General features: G+C 37.1%; 1 protein-coding gene and 1 long non-coding RNA gene across 8 annotated transcripts in view; one reads left to right on the top strand and one right to left on the bottom strand.

Annotated features, from left to right (window-relative positions):
- Positions 1-19,361, top strand: part of LOC136254619 (uncharacterized) — a 281,340-nt gene that overhangs the window by 161,110 nt on the left and 100,869 nt on the right. Inside the window, exons 13-15 of the mRNA XM_066047363.1 lie at positions 870-1,058; positions 1,963-2,157; positions 15,943-16,131. Coding sequence (XP_065903435.1) covers positions 870-1,058; positions 1,963-2,157; positions 15,943-16,131 — 573 coding nt within the window. The remainder of the gene's footprint in view (positions 1-869; positions 1,059-1,962; positions 2,158-15,942; positions 16,132-19,361) is intronic.
- On the bottom strand, positions 11,132-13,161 carry LOC136253146 (uncharacterized). 7 transcript variants are annotated; one of them, XR_010699975.1, is made up of 10 exons: positions 12,679-13,156; positions 12,485-12,528; positions 12,257-12,434; positions 12,147-12,207; positions 11,889-12,095; positions 11,697-11,838; positions 11,554-11,646; positions 11,415-11,502; positions 11,293-11,361; positions 11,132-11,241 (listed from the first exon to the last, which is right to left on the bottom strand). It is a non-coding gene; the product is annotated as an uncharacterized lncRNA (long non-coding RNA). The 7 variants fall into 7 exon arrangements; XR_010699977.1 differs by having other exon boundaries at positions 11,554-11,849; positions 12,679-13,161; XR_010699974.1 differs by having other exon boundaries at positions 11,554-11,838; positions 12,151-12,207; positions 12,679-13,157.

Here is a 19,361-nt window from a genome sequence, read left to right on the forward strand (position 1 = left end):
ATTTTAGATAATGGTATGCGTAATATGCTTTGATCTTTGTAAGATAATGAGACCTTTAAAATCCACTAAGAGGCCTTGAAATGGTTAGAGACTTGCTAGCAGTAAGACCTCTCAAGCATTGCAAATTTCATTTTCAATCATTGATTTGCTTTGCTCTTCCAAGTTTTATCTTCTTCTAAACTGTACATGGACTTTACCAAGGAATTAAATGGGTATGCTTTCTTGTAAAATGGTTATTTTGCAATATCTGTAGTGTGAGTTTGATCTGTATTCGAATCGTGCCTGATTTCCATACTGTTGTGGTACCATAAGCAACAAATTGTGACAGTTCATTGTAATCAACTCAAGGTGCATCTTCAAACTGTTTTTATATTCCTGTTCACACTACTGTGATGACATAGGCACTAGCAAAAACTCTTTGTTGACATTATCTGCACCATGATTTAGAAATTTGCAGAATCCAAATATGCATCCATTTTCAAAATTGCTGTATACTGACCACCATGTAATGTACCATTCATGAAAATATTGAAGCACACTAGACAGCGTCACCTACCCATTTTTATTCAAAGCCGTGAAAATTTTAAATGTTCACTACAGAAATGGCAAGAGAATTAGCCTACAGTCTTGATATAGACTTTGGTAGGGTTGATTGGAGAAGTTTAATTTTTCATTTCCAACCCTACCATGTAAATCCATTTTTAAATTACTTCTTCTGCATAAAGGCACTACTGTATGTAATTCTTTGTGAAATTTGTTCATTTTATTTTTGTTGTACATAATACATGTTGGCTTTCTTATAATTATATACGACACATCACTGTGTTACAATATGATCAGTTGAATAAGTGTTTGCTATTGCTAACTAGTTCCCTGTCCATCACTTACTGATCCCAATAATGGAATAATCACTTGTTCACTGGGAGATGATAGAGTTCCTTCCTATGAAGACACTTGTAGTTTCACATGTAACACTGGTTATGAGCTAACTGGTAGTAACAATAGGACCTGTCAAAGTGATATGAGCTGGAGTGGTAATGTGACAATTTGTACAAGAGGTGAGTATGTGCAGTAGCTTGTTTACTACTGTATGCACCATCAAGCAGATTCTGCCTCAGAAACATTTTTAAAAACTTCAAAAGAGTACACTTACATACATAAGCCAATTAAAATCCTCAGGTTCCAACAGAGGAATTCTAATCATAAAGATTTCCCAGAAGACTTAAAATAGTCCTTTAGATTGTAGCAAAGTATGTTTCATACAAACCAACTTAGCTACACCCTGACCCTCCAGCTAGCTGTCAATGCTGCTTTAGTCACCACATATACTTATGTTATGAACCAAAGTTCAAGAAACTGTTATAACACAACTTTCCTAGGAATATTTCTCAAGATCACAAGATAGAAATTCTTTGCACTGATGGTGGAACCACTGGTAAAAAGCTACGTTAAGCAGCAAAAACTGTGTAAAAACTTAATGAAGGTAGTTTATGAATGCTCTATAAGTATGCATCTTTGTGATGCTGGCTCAGAAGTGTCTGGGGAATAATTTGAGCATAATAATGGGGTGGTGTGAGATATCAAGCTTATACATTGCAATGGTTAAGGACCATGCATCTAAATTTTCAGTTAAATGTCCTATTAGAGTATGTGGTTGATCTATTAGAGTCAACTGTTGGAGTGTTAGCTATATAGAGTGTATCTCCTTTGACCAACAGCTTCATAGTATGCATGCAAAGTGCAGCTTTATATGAAAGCTTTAGTCTTCTAATTTACCCATTGGTTTTGTGAGCTCCCAGTTGGTCTGTTTTTTGGTCCTCTTCAAATCCATCAATGAAATCCAATTATGTCTTTATTGTAATTCTGTTTCATCTGCATGTTGCATGGTTGTAGGTGTACACACTTTACTGTATGCACTCTGTATGAATATTATTACATATTCACTATGATGATGTTGACTAGTTCCCTGTCCATCACTTACTGATCCTGATAATGGAGAAATCACTTGTTCACTGGGAGATGATGGAGTTCCTTCCTATAAAGACACTTGTAGTTTCACATGTAACGCTGGTTATGAGCTAACTGGTAGTGACAATAGGACCTGTCAAAGTGATGGCAGCTGGTCCAGGAGTGGTAATGCGACAATTTGTACAAGAGGTGTGTTTAGTTATTGAGTATAATTTAACAAAGTTAGGTAAGATGGTTTAAATTGGTTTTCCCAGCCATAGGCAATGGGCCATCCCCCCACCCCCATTCCCCCTGCTGAAAAAAATTGAATAAGTTTTCAAAAATCTTGAGGAAAGTTGCAGTATACATTAACTTTATTATTTTTAACATTTTTAGCATAAATTTTAGGCTGTTTTCAAGCCTTCAAATTGTAAGAATCCTGCAGCTTTGTTTTAAGTCCTGATATAAGCTTTATCTACATTTGTGACCAGATTTTGGAAAATCAGCATCAATGTCACATTTTATAATTCAAATATTTATGATCAAAATGAGACATTCCAAACTACCAATCAGTTAGAATCATTAGTCAGTACCAATAACAGGTCCACAAGTACTTTAATGGTGACACAGCAAAGTATAGATTTCTATGTATTTCACATGTGACATTAAGACTGATTTTCCAAAATCCGATCACATTTAAAAGTTATAGTCATCAAATGACAATGTACACTGGGAGTTTGCTTAGTTTTATATTTGATTGATACTGTACCAACAAAAGTTTTGCCAAGACTGATATATGTACATGGTACCCCCTTTTATGCTATAAATTTCTCATTTAGACTGGCTATTCCAGTATTTACGATCTAGAGGAGACAAAAATGATCAATGCTTTAGCTATGTGCCTGTGTCTAGTTAAATTTTCACTTCATTACCATGTCATTTTCATACCAATAAATGGTAAGACTTGTAAATAATGGGCTTTGCTATTTGTGCTAGTTAGTGGCATGAGATGAAACCTGTAGCTAGGCATAGGTGTGTTCATCCACTGTTTAAGTTCTGGCTATGCCAATGATTGATATGCTATAACTAAGTAATAAACTTTTTTTTTTGAGTTCCCTGTCCATCACTTACTGATCCCAATAATGGAATAATCACTTGTTCACTGGGAGATGATAGAGTTCCTTCCTATGAAGACACTTGTAGTTTCACATGTAACACTGGTTATGAGCTAACTGGTAGTGACAATAGGACCTGTCAAAGTGATGGGAGCTGGAGTGATAAAGTGATAATATGTACGAGAGGTGTGTATTATTATTCACTAATCAAGTATAGTTATTGTCAGAAGCAGTTTTATCACAGTAATTTAGTAACTAGATAACTTTTCAATAAAATAGTAGGGATCTGCATTAAGCAAAATGGTGCCCCCTTCTGTAAGTGGAAACTATCAAATATGAAAATGGTACCCCTGGTAATGTTAAATCTACTTAGCATATAAATTAAGTAAAAATTAATCTTCTTGGAAGTATTTTATTGGTGATTGAAACAATTATTTTTTTTTTTTTTGAATTAAATAAACCATACATATACAGCGCTGAAAAAAGCATTAAAGATACATGCGGTTACATTAATTAACTAAGCAAGTATCAATGTTAATTGTAGGGGTAGAAGGCTAGTTAGTCTCTTAGTAGAACACTTCTCATGATCCTGCACGAGCCCAAAAGTGCCGCTTTCTGTAATTTAGAAATGATCTTCATAATATCAGCATCTTCAACTGCACTCTGAAGGGTAGCTTTTAATTCTGATGATATCAGGCCAGTGATTGATATGACTATTGGCAGTATGACAACACGCTCAAGATGGTAAGTAAGTTTCATCAGCATGGCCAAGTCACTATACTTTACAATCTTTTCACAAAACTTTGAGTGGAGGTTGCTGTCACTTGGAATACTTACATCAATAAGGTAAGCAGAGTTATCTTGTTTGTTCCATAGTACAATATCTGGGCGGTTACTCGGACAATAGCCAACTACTTGAACCCCAATAGAGCTTAATTGAGTTATTCTCATAGACTGCCTTAGGGTCACGCCAATAATCCCTAGTATGGGATCCAACAAGGTAGTGATATAGTACCTTTAACACTTGATTATGCTGCCTCAAATACATAGTAGGGGTAAGAGGTGTACAGCTACTTAAAAGATGCTCCACACTCTCCACACTTCGTCTGCAAATGCGACAGCTGTCGCATACATCAAGGCCAAAAATATGGTTTTGCATCCATCTAGTTGCTACTACACCATCTTGAAGAGCTAAAATCATTGATTCATTGTCACTGGTTATGTTACGATCATGTAACCACAAAAAGGAGAGATCCATATCAAATGTTCCTAAAGCCCTTTTGAGGAAGCCACTATGAAACACATGTGACTGATAATCTTTTTCTAAGAGCAAATGTTGTTGAGAGGATAAACACTGCTTTAATAGTTTAAGCAACTTATGCAACTGACTGGTTCCATAACACACACCATTAAACTTGACCGTGTGGTCATGAGGTGAAAACACAATTGAGTTACAATAAGCATCAACAATTTCTGTTGCCCAGTGAAAAATATTTGAACCACTCCTCTCAAACTCATGTTTTGTGACACACTGGATATAAATGCCTGTGGAGAGGGTAAGATAGCAGCAAAGATCAACTAGTAAACGCTCATTCAAATGCTCAAATGATAGCAAACCCCTGCCACCTTTAGAATGTGGCAGATACAATCTAGACACTGATGACCTATGGTGATGGGCCTTGCATGTAGTTAGCACTGATCGAACTTTAGTATCTAAGTCCCTGATTGTGGTAACAGGAATCTTCAAAGCAGGCATTATGTAGCTAACAACATGAACAGCCCATGTATTGTAAGCTTTAATTTTGTGAAACCCACTCAAGTCAGATGACCACACAATATTAGCCCTCTTTAAGCACTCATTAGACACCTTGTCGACTACAGCATCTGTGTGTGGCCTAGAAGTCTGAAGTACACCCAGATACTTGTAAGGCTTATCTGGGTCAATATGTTCTATACCATTAATAGCATTTACCTCAGTCCCATCACTAGGATCCACAATCTTTCCACGTTCAATGATAGAAAATGTTGCTCTTTTCAACACAAAATTGTAGCCCAGCTTCACTGCTCACATCAGACAAAACAGTAATCATCCTTTCCAGTTCCTTTCTAGAAGAAGAGTACATTTTTAAATCATCAATGTAGTATAAATGAGTGATAGCACACTGAGAATCTCTACAGCGTGGCTTCCCAGGGGAATACCCTTGAAATCTCTTCAATGCAAGACCAATAGGGAATAGACACAAACAAAACAAAGCAGGACTGAGGGAATCACCCTGGTAAATTCCCTTTCTTATCTCAATTGGTATGCATGTCTGGTTAACACCAAATCCCAGTTCTAGTTGAGTGCGCCAGTTCTGAACAAAGCTGGCAAGAAATGATTGAAAAGGCATAGCAAAGTGCAAAATAGATACAACCTCTAACATGTATCCATGAGAAATGGAGTCAAATGCCTTACGGTAGTCTATCCAACAGTATGATAAATTCCTTTTGTATAAGTGTACTTCATCCATAATCATTCTATCAATTAGTAGATTCTCATGACAACCACGTTGGTTTCTGCGGACTCCTCGCTGCTGGGGATCATACAAACCATACCTCTCTACATGGAGATTAAAACGCTTCAATAAACAAGATGTTAGTATTTTGTATAAGTTGTTAAGACATGTAATCGGACGATAATTACCAGGATTTAGAGAATCTCCTTTCTTATACAACAACACTGTCCTGCCTGTGCATAGCCAAACATCATTTTCTCCAATTGCCTTGAGGTTGTTAAAAGCAATGGCCAAAACAGAATGAGTAGAATAAAACTTCTTATACCAAAATGTATGAATCTTGTCAGGTCCTGGAGCTCTCCATGAAGGAAGCTTTTTCACTACAGTTTGTACTTCAGCAGTTGTAAACTTTTCCCATTGTATGGAGTCTGAGTCAAAATCACACCCTGAAGCAAAATCTCGTAGCACGTTCAACGATAAACAATCAGAATCAAATTGTCCTCCTGAGTACAATAATTTCCAAAACTGTTCTGTAGCATCAGCATCAGGAATATTTTGAGGAGTGTGTGATTTTTGGAAGTCTCTATAAACAGACCTTTGAAACAAACTGTGAATTAGGCTTTCTTGCTGAAGCCCTAGATTTGTTATAATTTGAGCGTGTTGTAGCCACCTTTAACATTTGAATTAAAGATTCATGAAGTGCTTTTAGATTTCTAGTGTTCCATACAGATACACGGTATTTATCCTGTAAATACCTCTTTATTGTGTCTTCTTTTTTAGTGCGACTCCTCAGATTAGTACGCATTCGGAACAGTTCATTACTTACACGTGCCAAGTCAGATCTCACCAATGACACTTCATCTTTCAGAGGTTTCTGCTGTTTATCAAACTGGTACGGTCCACACTTTAATTTATCCATTGATTCCAATAATACATATGCGGCTGTGTACACAGAACAATTTAGAATCCACAAATCTGAAGAATCTGTAACAGAGTTGGAAATACAATCATCTAAAAGCTGCAACCTTTCTGGTTGGATGACACAGTTTGGTCTAGGGAGAATTCTCCTTGATATGAGGCTAGTTGACAAAATCTTTGGCAGTACTTCTTGAAATCTAACAGCTAGAGGATCAGTAAATTGCTGTTGCTCTCGATCAGAGGCTGGATGAAATGATGAGGCAGCAGCCAGTTCATGAAACGTATCTAGATTTATATCCTGAGCAGTTTCCTCCACTCTTTCAGTATTAATTGCTGTATCATTAATTTTGTTGAAGAATTCGTAGAATCAGCAGTTAAAGTCACTGCAACATCATCAGTCCCAACATTCATAGAATACTCTGCACAAAAAGCGCTATTCTTGGCAAGTCTGTTTGCCTGATCACGTAAATGTTGTCGAGAAAATGACAAATTCGGGTAGCATTCTAGCCAATACTTTAGGAGTCGATTCATGTAGCCTCGACCTTCACTCTTAACCTTCTGATACACTGAATAAAGATCGCAATTGATTTCAAATGACCATTGAAAGCGGCGTTCCTGATAACGCACACCCTGGTGGCGTCTGGGTCTCCGTGGCTGACTACCTGAGCTCGCTAGCTCATCAGTTACACCTCCCTGGGAAGAAGTTGATTGAACAGTAGACAGCGTAGTGTTGGCACCGTCCGGTAATGACCCGACAGAACCCTCTCCCATTAAGCCAGACATCACCGCGCGCGCCACTTTTTATTATTATTATTATTACTAGGACCGCGTCACATACAACCAAGTACATACACCAACGTGACAGCCCCCCCGGTGAGGCTATTAGGTGGTGAATGCATTATCTCCAAATCAACTCATTATGTCACAGTAGTGACAGATATAACACAATAGTGGCATCGTAACTAAAGGCCACCAGTAGCTAAGTGCCAGTACATCATTGGTGTGGTAATGGCACAGTGATGTGTACAAAGTATATGTATACAAAACATACAGGAGAGAACTATACATTATTGCAGTATTGTTTGCAGCAATACATTATAGGCAACATCACTATGCAGATATAGCCAATATACAGCAATGCATATCAACATCAACTAGAGCTAAGTAAGGTTCATCAGTGATGTAGCAATGGCACAGTGATGGGTGACACACTATAGTTATGCATACACAACTTTCAGGAGATAGCTACACAATGCTGTAGACGTATGCAAGCCAGATGAACCAGATAAAGGAAGATAGCCAAGCCACTAGAGCCTAGTAGCTACGCCAGGTGAAGGCAAAAAAGATTAAGCACGTATTGAATTGCCTGACACCAACACAAAGAAAGTTCGCCATGCCAGCTGCACAAGACAAAATTGTTTACTTGTATTTTATATGTAACTGTAAGCTTATTGTAAAGAGCGTGGCATATGTCAGTTTAATGTTTTCTTGTATTGTTTATTTACGTGAATGAATCCACTGGCAGCTGGCATGGAGACTTGAGATGTTACAAACATAAAAACTTACTTGTAATCTTCTTGTTTACACAAGTGGCTTCTGGCTCTCCTGCACGGGCATCACTAATCTTCTTCGCGCAATATGTAAGTAATTAAGCAAGGGTGTGGTACTGGGCGTTATATAGAATTACACGTATGGTCAAGTCATCAGCACAAACAGGAGCGATGATTATACGTTTGTGCCTTCATTCACAGGCGAATCTATCCCCGGTTAGTTCATGTCTCTAGGCTTCGTAGTTTTCTCAAACATTAATTATTTATTTATTTAATTATTTATTTATTTATGACGTAATTTTAACCGCGTTTCGTATTATTCTTAGTACTTGGTTGTATAATTAATGCTTTACAGCACAAGTGCTGAAGGTATGTAGGACACCTGGTCCTACAGCCTGCTCAAAGACTTTAGCTACAGAAGGTGTGTTTGAAAAGTTGGAGAAAGGAGAAAAAATCCATGACTGGACCTAGGTAGCCTCAATTTGTGGTCAGCCTGCCAGCCTGCATTCATGTGCTCTGTCAAATGGTTAGAGCAGAGGAGATTGGTCATGTATGATTATATACACAGCCTTATGACTTGCTGCCATTTGTGATTACATATCCAAACATAGCACCAGGAAGTTGGTATAGTTATTACCCATGAAAAGTATAAATATTATAGCATTGTTTCTTAGCTAAGAAAGCTGCACAAAGTGTTGGGTATTGAAAAAATCGCTCTAAGAACCATAAATTATCAACATCAATTCACACATCAATATACATTATATCAATACTGAGGTATGGTTAAGCTCTTCTTTGAGATCAGAAGATGTTTGGTGACACATGACACCACTGCTTTACCAAACTAGAGATATTTCAAAACAGTTAATACTATCTCTTGCTACACAAGCAAAAGGAACAATTAAAGAATTTTGAATAAGAATAGGGCTTATATTAATAAAAAGTAATGAAACATGTGAAGGCACTTATATACACCTGAAGCTACTGTATACTAGTGCACCTTATTTATTTTCTACTGTAGTTATATATAGTATTGTTATAGTATACTTTGCCAACCCTAAGTATCAGCTGTAGCCTCAGCCTGGCATCAAAACTACTGTCTCACTATTCTTTTAAAAAGTGTTTCAATCAATTGGAGTAAACTATTCACACTACTATCTTATCACAAGTCTATTCTACAAGATTAAAACTGATTTGTCTTCTCCAGTTAGATCCTGTTTTGCAGTTGTTTGACCTGTCACATTAAAGCATGCTAAAAGACTTTTTGAGTCATTTTAGATATTTATCAAAAGCATGTTATTACTTCTCTGTTAACTGTTCTTTAAAAGTTGTTCTTTACTTTAATAGAGCAGTCTGCTATTAAGAGTTGTTGACTGTTTTATTCATTCTCTTTTTGTGACATACATTGTGACAAGCAAGTATGTATTTATAGCATGACACAATAATTAATTCTTCAGCTACCTATTAACTAGAGTACAAATTAATTTGTGAAACATGGTAACTTAATATTCCTATACTGCGTGAATTTATTGTATATAAACAAGTACAAGTAAAAAATGATTAAGAATTTTAAGCTTGATGAAACAAATAAAAGTAGTGAAACAAGGGAGGTACCTACACCTGAAGATATACTAGTGAACAGTCTATACCCATGGGATTAATGTCCACTAGTAGAGTAACTGGTGATTCTGCAGACACCATCACATGGGCATCGTTGTATCACCCAGGACCCAGCTGCTAGCTGCACAAGAAACTTCACTATGAAGTACTTACATTACTTGTTCTTGTATTAGAATTGTAAAAGTACATATATACACTGTGTAGCTGAGAGCCGCACTTTTCAGTAGCTGACTATGTGGCACAATGTGCACAGATTGACTTGCAATTAGAATACATAATATTATTCATCACTGCTCCTGGATATTGCAGAATACCGTATGGTTAGCAGACAGTAATCAACCTTCTATCACAGTCACCAAGGTGTCAATCGTTAGTTAACCCACATTATACTAGGCCAACAATGCGCAAGTTCCTATTTGTTTATGGCATTTCAAGTTGACTTTAGAAATAACACATTTTATAATTAGAATCTCTCACACAACATACATAGCTAATTGGTACAAAAAAATTATTGCAGTGAAAAATCAGGCTTATAGTGTGTAACTAGTTAACGTGATCATCACATTAGTGCTAGGGTGGTGTGGCTAGCTAAATCACTTTTATGGCACTAACTTGAGTAAAGCTGACCATAGATAATCGCTATGAGACACTGCCTTCAGTTAATCCCCAGTATGCACTGAAATCCATACAGTGAGTTATGCTTGTCCACATCAAATTATGCTTCAACATGTGCGATTGTGATCAGCTAGACTACTGTACATCACCTCCTGAGACCACACTACCCCCACTGCGAATAAATAGGAACACAGCTATGGTGCATGAGTAGTAGTGTCCTGAATTAGATGTAGTCCACTGTTATGTAGTGTCCAGAATTTGAATAAGTACTCTAAATCTCAGGTGAAGGTAATCTCCCTTGTTTCACTATATTTTTCTTTGATACCTAATCAAGCTTAAAATTCCTAATTTTTATATGTGCTTTCTTGTTTAGTTTTTGTAATATTATTATGACTGGTGAACCCATGCATACTGTATTAGAAGAAAGAAAGGTGCCAGGTCTTTTTTTTTTTTTTGAATGTGTACCCCAACTATCCATTACTGAAACAATGAAATGGCCATTATGCTTCATTTTCAGCTATGATCAGCCCGTTACACAGTGTTACCAACAATGAATACTGAGAAGTACCTCTGCAATCAATCAAGTCATCACTGTGAAAAAAGCTCAGAATAATAAGGTCTATAACAGTCTTATTATGTTAGTATTGGAATGAAATAGTACAGCGTATATTAATAGATTAGGACTTTACTATAACAAGCTTATTGAATACATTTAAGACAGTCATATATTAGAGATTAAATCACTAGTATAGTGCAGTGTATTATCAGACTATACTAAGCCTATTTTAACCATATATTGGCTACTATACTACTGTACTTTTTTACTTCCATAACCTTAATTAAATAATTTCTATAATTATATTTGTAATGAATTTAATTCTGTAAATATGTTAAAACCACAATAGGTACAGCTAGTAAATCAATGTCTCCTTGGCCATAACAGTATCAAATCAATTTCGTCATTTATCAGTCTTTATCCAACTGCAGCAGGTAAGACAGTAAATACAATTCACAAGTTCCATTACAAATTACCTGTATTATCATCACTATGTAGAACTCTGTGACAATCTGTTAGTTGTCTGGTAGAACTGTCCCACAGCTCTAATAAAAAGACGGTAAATATAATGTGTATTCTGGACAATCGTTGGACTTACAGTCTGTAACAATAAGAATCCCATAAAACTGAGACCTTGTCTGGAAACCTAGTATTACCATGTAGAACGGCGGCTAGGTCCCACAACTCTATTAAAGATGGTAAATATAATGCGTATACTGAACAATCATTGTACTTACAGTTTATAACAATCTTTTAAAACTGAAACCGAGTCTGAGACCGACAATCCATGTACAACTAAGTCAAGTCTGATAAGACCAGGTCTCACAACCCTAAGTGGAGGCAAACATAATTCATATTCTGGATTATTTGGTGTACTTACAGGTGTTATCAGTGAGTCTAACCAGACATAAAACAGCCACTTAGTATGTGACTTTGTTAGGCTGACGTGTTACGTAAGCTCACAAGAAGCATCTGATACACTGATAACCAAGACCAAGAATCTTGTAATCACTAAAGTACAACTGAAACAAGACTAAATATAATATAATTTGCATACTCTCAGTGAACTTACTTTTGTTAGCAATACGAGCATGGTCAGTGAAATAAGGACAAACAAGACGGAACAGGTTCTTGAAAGCACTCAACTCATTTACAGTGCCAGACAAGGTAGCAGCCATCAGCTGTTGATAAAAAGTAGTGAAAAGCATGAAGAAATGAGACCGGTTCCCAGAAGAAATGAGACCGGTTCCCAGAAGAAATGAGACCAGTTTCCACAAACCTAAACGAAGGTAAATATAAATTGTATACTGGACACTCTCAGTGTACTTACTTACAGATGTTAGCAATAAGAAGAATCTCCTAGAACTGAGACCAAGTCTGTAATTCCTACCCTATTGAAAAGAAAATGAATAAAAACACAATCAGGCTTAATGCACTTACAGCTGTAAGTAATCAGAAGATGACGTTGGACAACTCCATGAAAAAAGAACAAAACTGTCCACATATGGTCGCTACCAGATTCTTTAAAGGAAGCAGCTGCCATTGAAGGAAACTAACACTGCAGATGTTGTACACTGACAGCCTGTAGAACTAAGAGGTTCGACAAGAAATTGTACCTCTGAAGAGATAATATACAAAATCATAACAGCAGATCATGCATACTCTTACTGTTGATGGCTGATGAACTGTGTCCACTCGTCATCCGCCATAAGCTGAGATAACAGGATATAGAACATGTAATACGTACACAGCACTGAACACCAAAGTTGAATCATTTGCAGGTCATTGTCATACAATACACAATAAACAATTTAATACGGCTAAACCTATCGTACAAGCTATCATTTTAGTCTAATACTTACTCATCTAGAGCTGTTTTTGATTGCTTCCATCGAAGGAATTGTTCACTTGGCCGCGCCACTTCACCACTACAGCCAACAGGGATGTACGAGGGGATGTACAGTTGTGGTCCATAACTACCATCGTGGCTCATTGGACGATGGCGCCGATCGCGCACACTCTTTCCGCGAGATACACCGTCATATCACTCACATTTACAACCTCTGATACAACAATAGCGACAAAGATGGCGACTTAATTGCATCTAATACGCATGCACACACCACTGACCCCTCAATTTTAAAACAAGCATTACTACGAACTTTTGCAGATGTGCTAACTGAGCAAGAAAATCTAGATTTGTATGACTCTTTGATTGAATAAATATTTTTTCTGGTATTATATGTTTTACTGACTGTATGAAAATGTGTGTGTATGAAATTATCACAACAAACTGAAGCTAGCTAGTTAGCTAGCTATAGTGATTAACAGAAGTGTAGCTACTTATTGTAAAATCATCATGACTTTGTTTGGTACAAAAAAAAATCTTAAGTCACATGAGATGGTGAAGCTAAAAATGAGACGATGATATGATGGTGAAGCTAAAAAGTTATCACATTTAGTTAAGTAAACAAAGCCATACAAAGAATGTGTATTAAACTAAAGTATAATCTGTTTCCCATAATATAAGATGGGGTTTTTACTAAGGTATAAGATAGTTAGTATAATGCAAGACTATACTGAGATTATTTGTATAGTTTAAGCCATTAGATATACCATCTTATATTCCTCTTTTTTCACAGTGCATGATGGTAAACTCTGACAATTTCCATTACAAATGTAGGGAAGCCATCATGTGGCACTATCATGAATTGACACCTTGCACTGTCAGCAAAGACAAATGGGACACAAAGGAGGACACAGTTAAGTCCATGAAGCATGTGTGTGGCATGCAAAAAGGCACCTGTAAGGCTGAAGCAACATCGAACAGTGAAAAACCTTGCACCGTTATTGAGTTATGCTTGCATAAGTCAGTCGGTCAGTCAGTCAGTCAGTCAGTCAGTCAGTCAGTCAGTCAGTCAGTCAGTCAGTCAGTCAGTCAGTCAGTCAGTCAGTCAGTTAGTCAGTCAGTCAGTCAGGCAGTTAGTAGAAACATTCCACTGAATATATTTTTAAAATTCCATAGCAACCTATTTGAAATGTTACGGGTCATACTGAAGGCACCTCTGGACTCAGTTGAGTATACCTACCAATACTGCCAAGGTGCCATGAAAGTATTGTCAGGCTGGTTTATGACAATATTTTTCCAGAAAAGACCCAAATTCATGATCCATAATGCACATTACTATCATACTGTAATGCGTAGTTCTACTTATCACAGAGCTCAAATTTTCAGCCTGCTATGCCCATATTTTAATATTCCATTATTGCTCCATAACTGAACATTGCAATGAATAATCATACACTACAATAGTAGTGTATAGTAGGGACCACAAAGGAGTAGGCATGGCCCACAAAATAACATCACCCAAAAACAGCCTCAATTTTCCCAGACAACAATGAGGCAGTATTGGCTAGTTAAAACTAAGCCCAAAAATGCTTTCAGATCGACCAGAAATGCTTTCAACAAGTTGCTAAGGAATTTTAAAGAATTATTATTCAACGGAATTTTCTACTGACTGCCTGACTGATGCCTTCAGACAAGCGTAACTCGATAACGGCTAAGGCTACTGAGTGGATTTTTTCACTGTTTGACATCACTTCAGCCCAACATGTGCCTTTTGGCATACCGCAGTACGTACAATGCATTCTTCATGGACTTACCAGTGTCCTCCTTTGTGTCCCATCAATCTTTGTTGACAGCGAAGTGTCGATTTGGTGGTAGCACGTGATGGCTTCCCTTCGTAACGAAAATCTTCCGTATTTTTCATAGTGGCTACTTCAATTGCAGAGGTGTTTTTAAAACATTTTTTGATTCGTACTGCTGTGTAACGGGTTGAACATAGCCAACAACGTAGCGTAATGGATACTTCACTTTTCAGACTATAATTTATATATCTGGGGCACGTGGCACCAACCCTTCATTTCGGTATGCGTGGGTTGCAGAGATGCTTTTCGTGATTCATACTGCTGTGTAATGGGTTGAACATAGCTGACAACGAAACATAATGGATACTTCACTTTTTAGACGATATAACTGGGGCGCGCTCCGCTATTTAAAATGCAGTATGCGTCACCATTAATATTATTTACAAAAAAAAGTATTTCAAAAAATTTGGAATTTGTAACCAGAGTAGGTACCATAGCACATCGATAAAAAGTACTGAAACAAGCTGGAGTAGTGCACGATGTTAAATCACAGTAAAACGATAAGAAGTGTTGTATCCCTACTGTGCATTTCCATTATGGTATCTTGGAGCACTGTAGGGATATAACACTTCTTATTGTTTTAGTGTGATTTAATATCGTGCACTACTCCGGCTTGTTTCAGTACCTTTTATCGATGTGCTATGGTCCCTACTCTAGTTATAAATTCCAAATTTTTTGAAATATTTGTTTAACTTATGCTTATTTTTATTGCCTTTCTAATTGATATGAATAGTTGTGACCCTTGGCCTTTGGCATATATATCAGGCAAATCCTTTGTGGCCAAGGTATAGTAATGTACACCACTCAGGTATGCTCACCTAATAAGTGAAGGAAGTTCAGCACATTATTTTTATACAGAGGATTGTAAACATCTATTGTAGATTTAAATTTTTGGTACAAAAATAAATGATTGTGAGTTTTGCTGGTTGTAGTGATACCCTGCTGTCTTAAGGGTAGCAGCGGTAGATACTGAAAGATACATGGCACACTCAACCCAATGTGCTAAAATAAGTACTGAGGAATATAGATTGAGAATGTCAGGGCCATCTTGTCGTAATTATGGTTGAAATGTGCTATGTAGAAAAACGATCTGTACATTGAGAAACCAATTATATGAGATGCCCAGTAACTGAACTATGCATTGCTGGCTCACTCAATTGTTTTTCCTTCAAGAGAATGTTAAAACAACATGCTAAACTCAAACCCACAATGCAAAAAATTAAGCAGCCCTATATAATAATCAATGGGATCTGATGCTTTGGTACTACTGCCTCAGCATCAAAGGCTGTTGTGGTCAGGGATATATCATGATATCGCCCCAACCACAGGGCAATACATGAAATATAGCCTTGTGGTTTCCTTTGATCTGAGGTGTCAAAGTGGTATATTTATGTTGATTACTGTATTATATACTTTAGTTCCTTGTCCATCACTTACTGATCCTAATAATGGAATAATCACTTGTTCACTGGGAGATGATGGAGCTCCTTCCTATGAAGACACTTGTAATTTCACATGTAACACTGATTATGAACTAACTGGTAGTGACAATAGGACCTGTCAAAGTGATGGGAGCTGGAGTGGTAATGTGACAATGTGCAAAAAAGGTGAGTTTATATTACTCCTACTAGAGACTAAATACAATAGTGTACTGTAGGTAATGATAATAGGATGACTCCCCTACTTGTTGGCTATTTCCACATGTATATCCAAACCTACTGTTAATTTTATATTAATGAGTGATTATATCTGTTTACTGGTGTAGACTTTACATTAAACTCAAATAAAACATTTGCTTTCAGGACTATACAATCATGTAGGCATTGAGGAATTAAACAAGTTGATGTTTAATGTTCTTAACATGTTGATTGGTGTGGAAACATGCCGGGGCAGTGTGCACTCGGCATATTCGAGTAGTGCACACCCCCAGGGTGCAATCACCACTTACCATGTATTTAGTATGTGTGCATACAAAATAGACACTACTGTATAATGTTTTCCTAGCTATACACACCACCCATCCACCGCACCTAGCTCTATTGCCTACTTTTTCCTAGCTCTAACCACAATAAAATTTTCCACAAAGCCATAAAGTGTACGCAACAACACCAAACAAACAAACAAACACTCATGCAAATATCTACCACATAACATTGCACCATTGCCATAAATATACATAACAACACAAAACACAAATAACATTCATACAGATATCTATACACAAGTACTTTGGGGAAAGGGCAACTGAGGAAATTGTTGGAGTAGGGTGTAATAGCTTTTGCAGAAGCCACGCAAACAAGCATTGTGGGTATGGCATAACTGGATTTACAGTTGACCTCGAAGCAAACATGTGTTCCAATTAGTACAAGATTGCAGCAATGCACCATATATTCATGGCAACACAACGTGATAGCAGCAACCAATGAATAATCATATGCACATCCCCATTGTTTGTTTATTTGTTTGATTTTTTTGTTTGTTTGTTTTTGTTTTTTTTTAATAATTTTTTTTTAAAATGATACTGCACATATAGAAAATACATGATTAAATGGTGGATTAATGTAACCAGTTTTATTATTTATTTTTTTATGTTTTTAAGGTGGAAGGGGAGGAGGAGGGGTAGGCTGCAAGAAAATAAAATGAACGCCTTTCCATTGTCAGCTAACTACTGAACACACATTGCTTGCAAAAAAATCTTTACTAACCAACTTTCTTTTTAAAAATTACTTTTATTTTATTTTTTTACTCAATGAACTGACTCGCTGGCACCCATACTCCACACAAATAAAAGAGGGTCACGCAAGTGCTAGCCCACTACTGGAACTCACATCACTAGCTTATTATTCTTTACTAACCAATATTTCCCCCCCTCAGTGAACCAACTCACCGGCACCTGTCCTATACACTATTTAGTACTACGAAGGCACACACAGGGGTGCTACAAAGGTGCACGTTTGTCCCCTGGTGGACCATCACAACGCAAACCCCAGGGCCCCAAGACCAAGGAGTGTTAACTTATGAATGGGCCCTTTGGACACCTAGGGAAGAGTACTGTTGTAGTGCCTACGATATCTACTGAGTCTGCTGTTTGATGTCATTTCTACTGAGCCCATGTCAAGTCATACAGCCATAGATAGCTGAATACACACTCCTGCAGCAAACCACACTTTTCCAATGAACTACTCTAATAGAGCATATGTTTGCTCATACATAGGTAAATAGTTTGGAATGAAATTGTGCACCAGCCCATATGGTACACATGCACATACTGACCCCACTGTCCGTACCCTAATGCAAATAACCATTGTTTACATTTCTTATGATATTATACTGATACTGTGATTCAGTGGTGGATCAATACAATCAATGTAACCGGTTGGAAAGTAGAAGGATTATATTTATTTTGTGGAAGGAGAGAAGGCCGGTATGTGCATTTGAATATTTGTGGGCATAATAGTTTCCATCCAATGTATACATGTTCTATCAGGGTAAATGAATGTTCTATTAGAGGAGTTGATTCAAATGTCTTTATGAATATTATTAAAGTAATTTTTTTCAGCTAACTCATATGCTGTGGTCTTTACATTGCATAACAAATGTTAATGCCACTGGGGGAGCTGTGTCAGCGGTCCAGTAATGGTAAAGTCCTTCAGGTTTTCATTGTAATATATTGTACTTATAAGTTATTATTGTAAACAATGTAGTGTAGGAAGTGTGACTTGCTACAGTAGGATGTATTCAGCTATCTGTGGGTGTATGCCTTGAGCCGGATTTAGTATAAATGACATCAAACGGCAGTCTCAAAAGATATGGTATGTAAACAGTTTGTGAGTCTGCTATCTTCATCTAAAGTTTCTCCTTACTAGCCATATACAGTTTCTCCTTGATGTCAATTGCACATATTATAACAAGTGGTTATATTACTTGGTTTGCCCATTTTCATTCCTGAACGGTTCTCCAGTATGTGGGTCAACTGTATTTGAATAAATCATATCCAGTGTAGAGGCCATAAGACTGGACAACAATTACATACAAAATAGTGCAGTGTACTAGTACCGGGATATCATGGTATTATCACCAAACTGGTTCAAAGGTATTCATTTTCGAACATACGGTTAATATTGGTATGAATGCCATTAGATGTATCATTAGGTGTATCACGTTATAAAGGAAGCCAAACGTTGGATCTTTGGCATTTAATTGATTTATGTGTTGATGACTACAAGTCCTGCCTAACAGTAAACTGTGAGGTTTCGGGTTACAGTGTAGCACTAGCTTACTTGTATGCAACTGCATAGCAGTTATTAGCAAAAGGCATTTATAACCTGTTAGACACCAACAACTTTCACCTGTGGTAACCTCATTTACAGATTAACTGCTGACTGTTTTTACACAAATAACATTACCAACTTGATTTTAAAAGTTTATTACCAGGATATCAAGGTATATTTCTCAATACCGGATACAGGAAGCAAAAAAATGCAATACCGCCCACACCATATGGTACGGCACGGGTATTGCAAGAACATAACGACAGTGTAAAAGTGCAAGTGGTACTCAGTGGGCCTAGGTGAGCCAAAAATGCAGCAGTATCTGTAGTTGGTATTCAATTAATATTTCATTATTGCAAGTATCGCTTAACACTAGGTACATATAACTGCTGTATGACAATATCCACCATGCATACTATTCGTACTTGGTTAGCTAGTACTACCAGGGACACAGATTATGAATTAGTGCTATCCCCCCCCCCCTCTCTCTCTCTCTCAAGCACATACAGTATTCACATGCACACACCTGAGGAAGCTTTTGTTTGTTGTGGTCACCAATGTTAGCA

This window comes from Dysidea avara, chromosome 4 (assembly GCF_963678975.1).
Source record: "Dysidea avara chromosome 4, odDysAvar1.4, whole genome shotgun sequence".
In the NCBI taxonomy this organism is placed as follows: Eukaryota; Metazoa; Porifera; class Demospongiae; order Dictyoceratida; family Dysideidae; genus Dysidea; species Dysidea avara.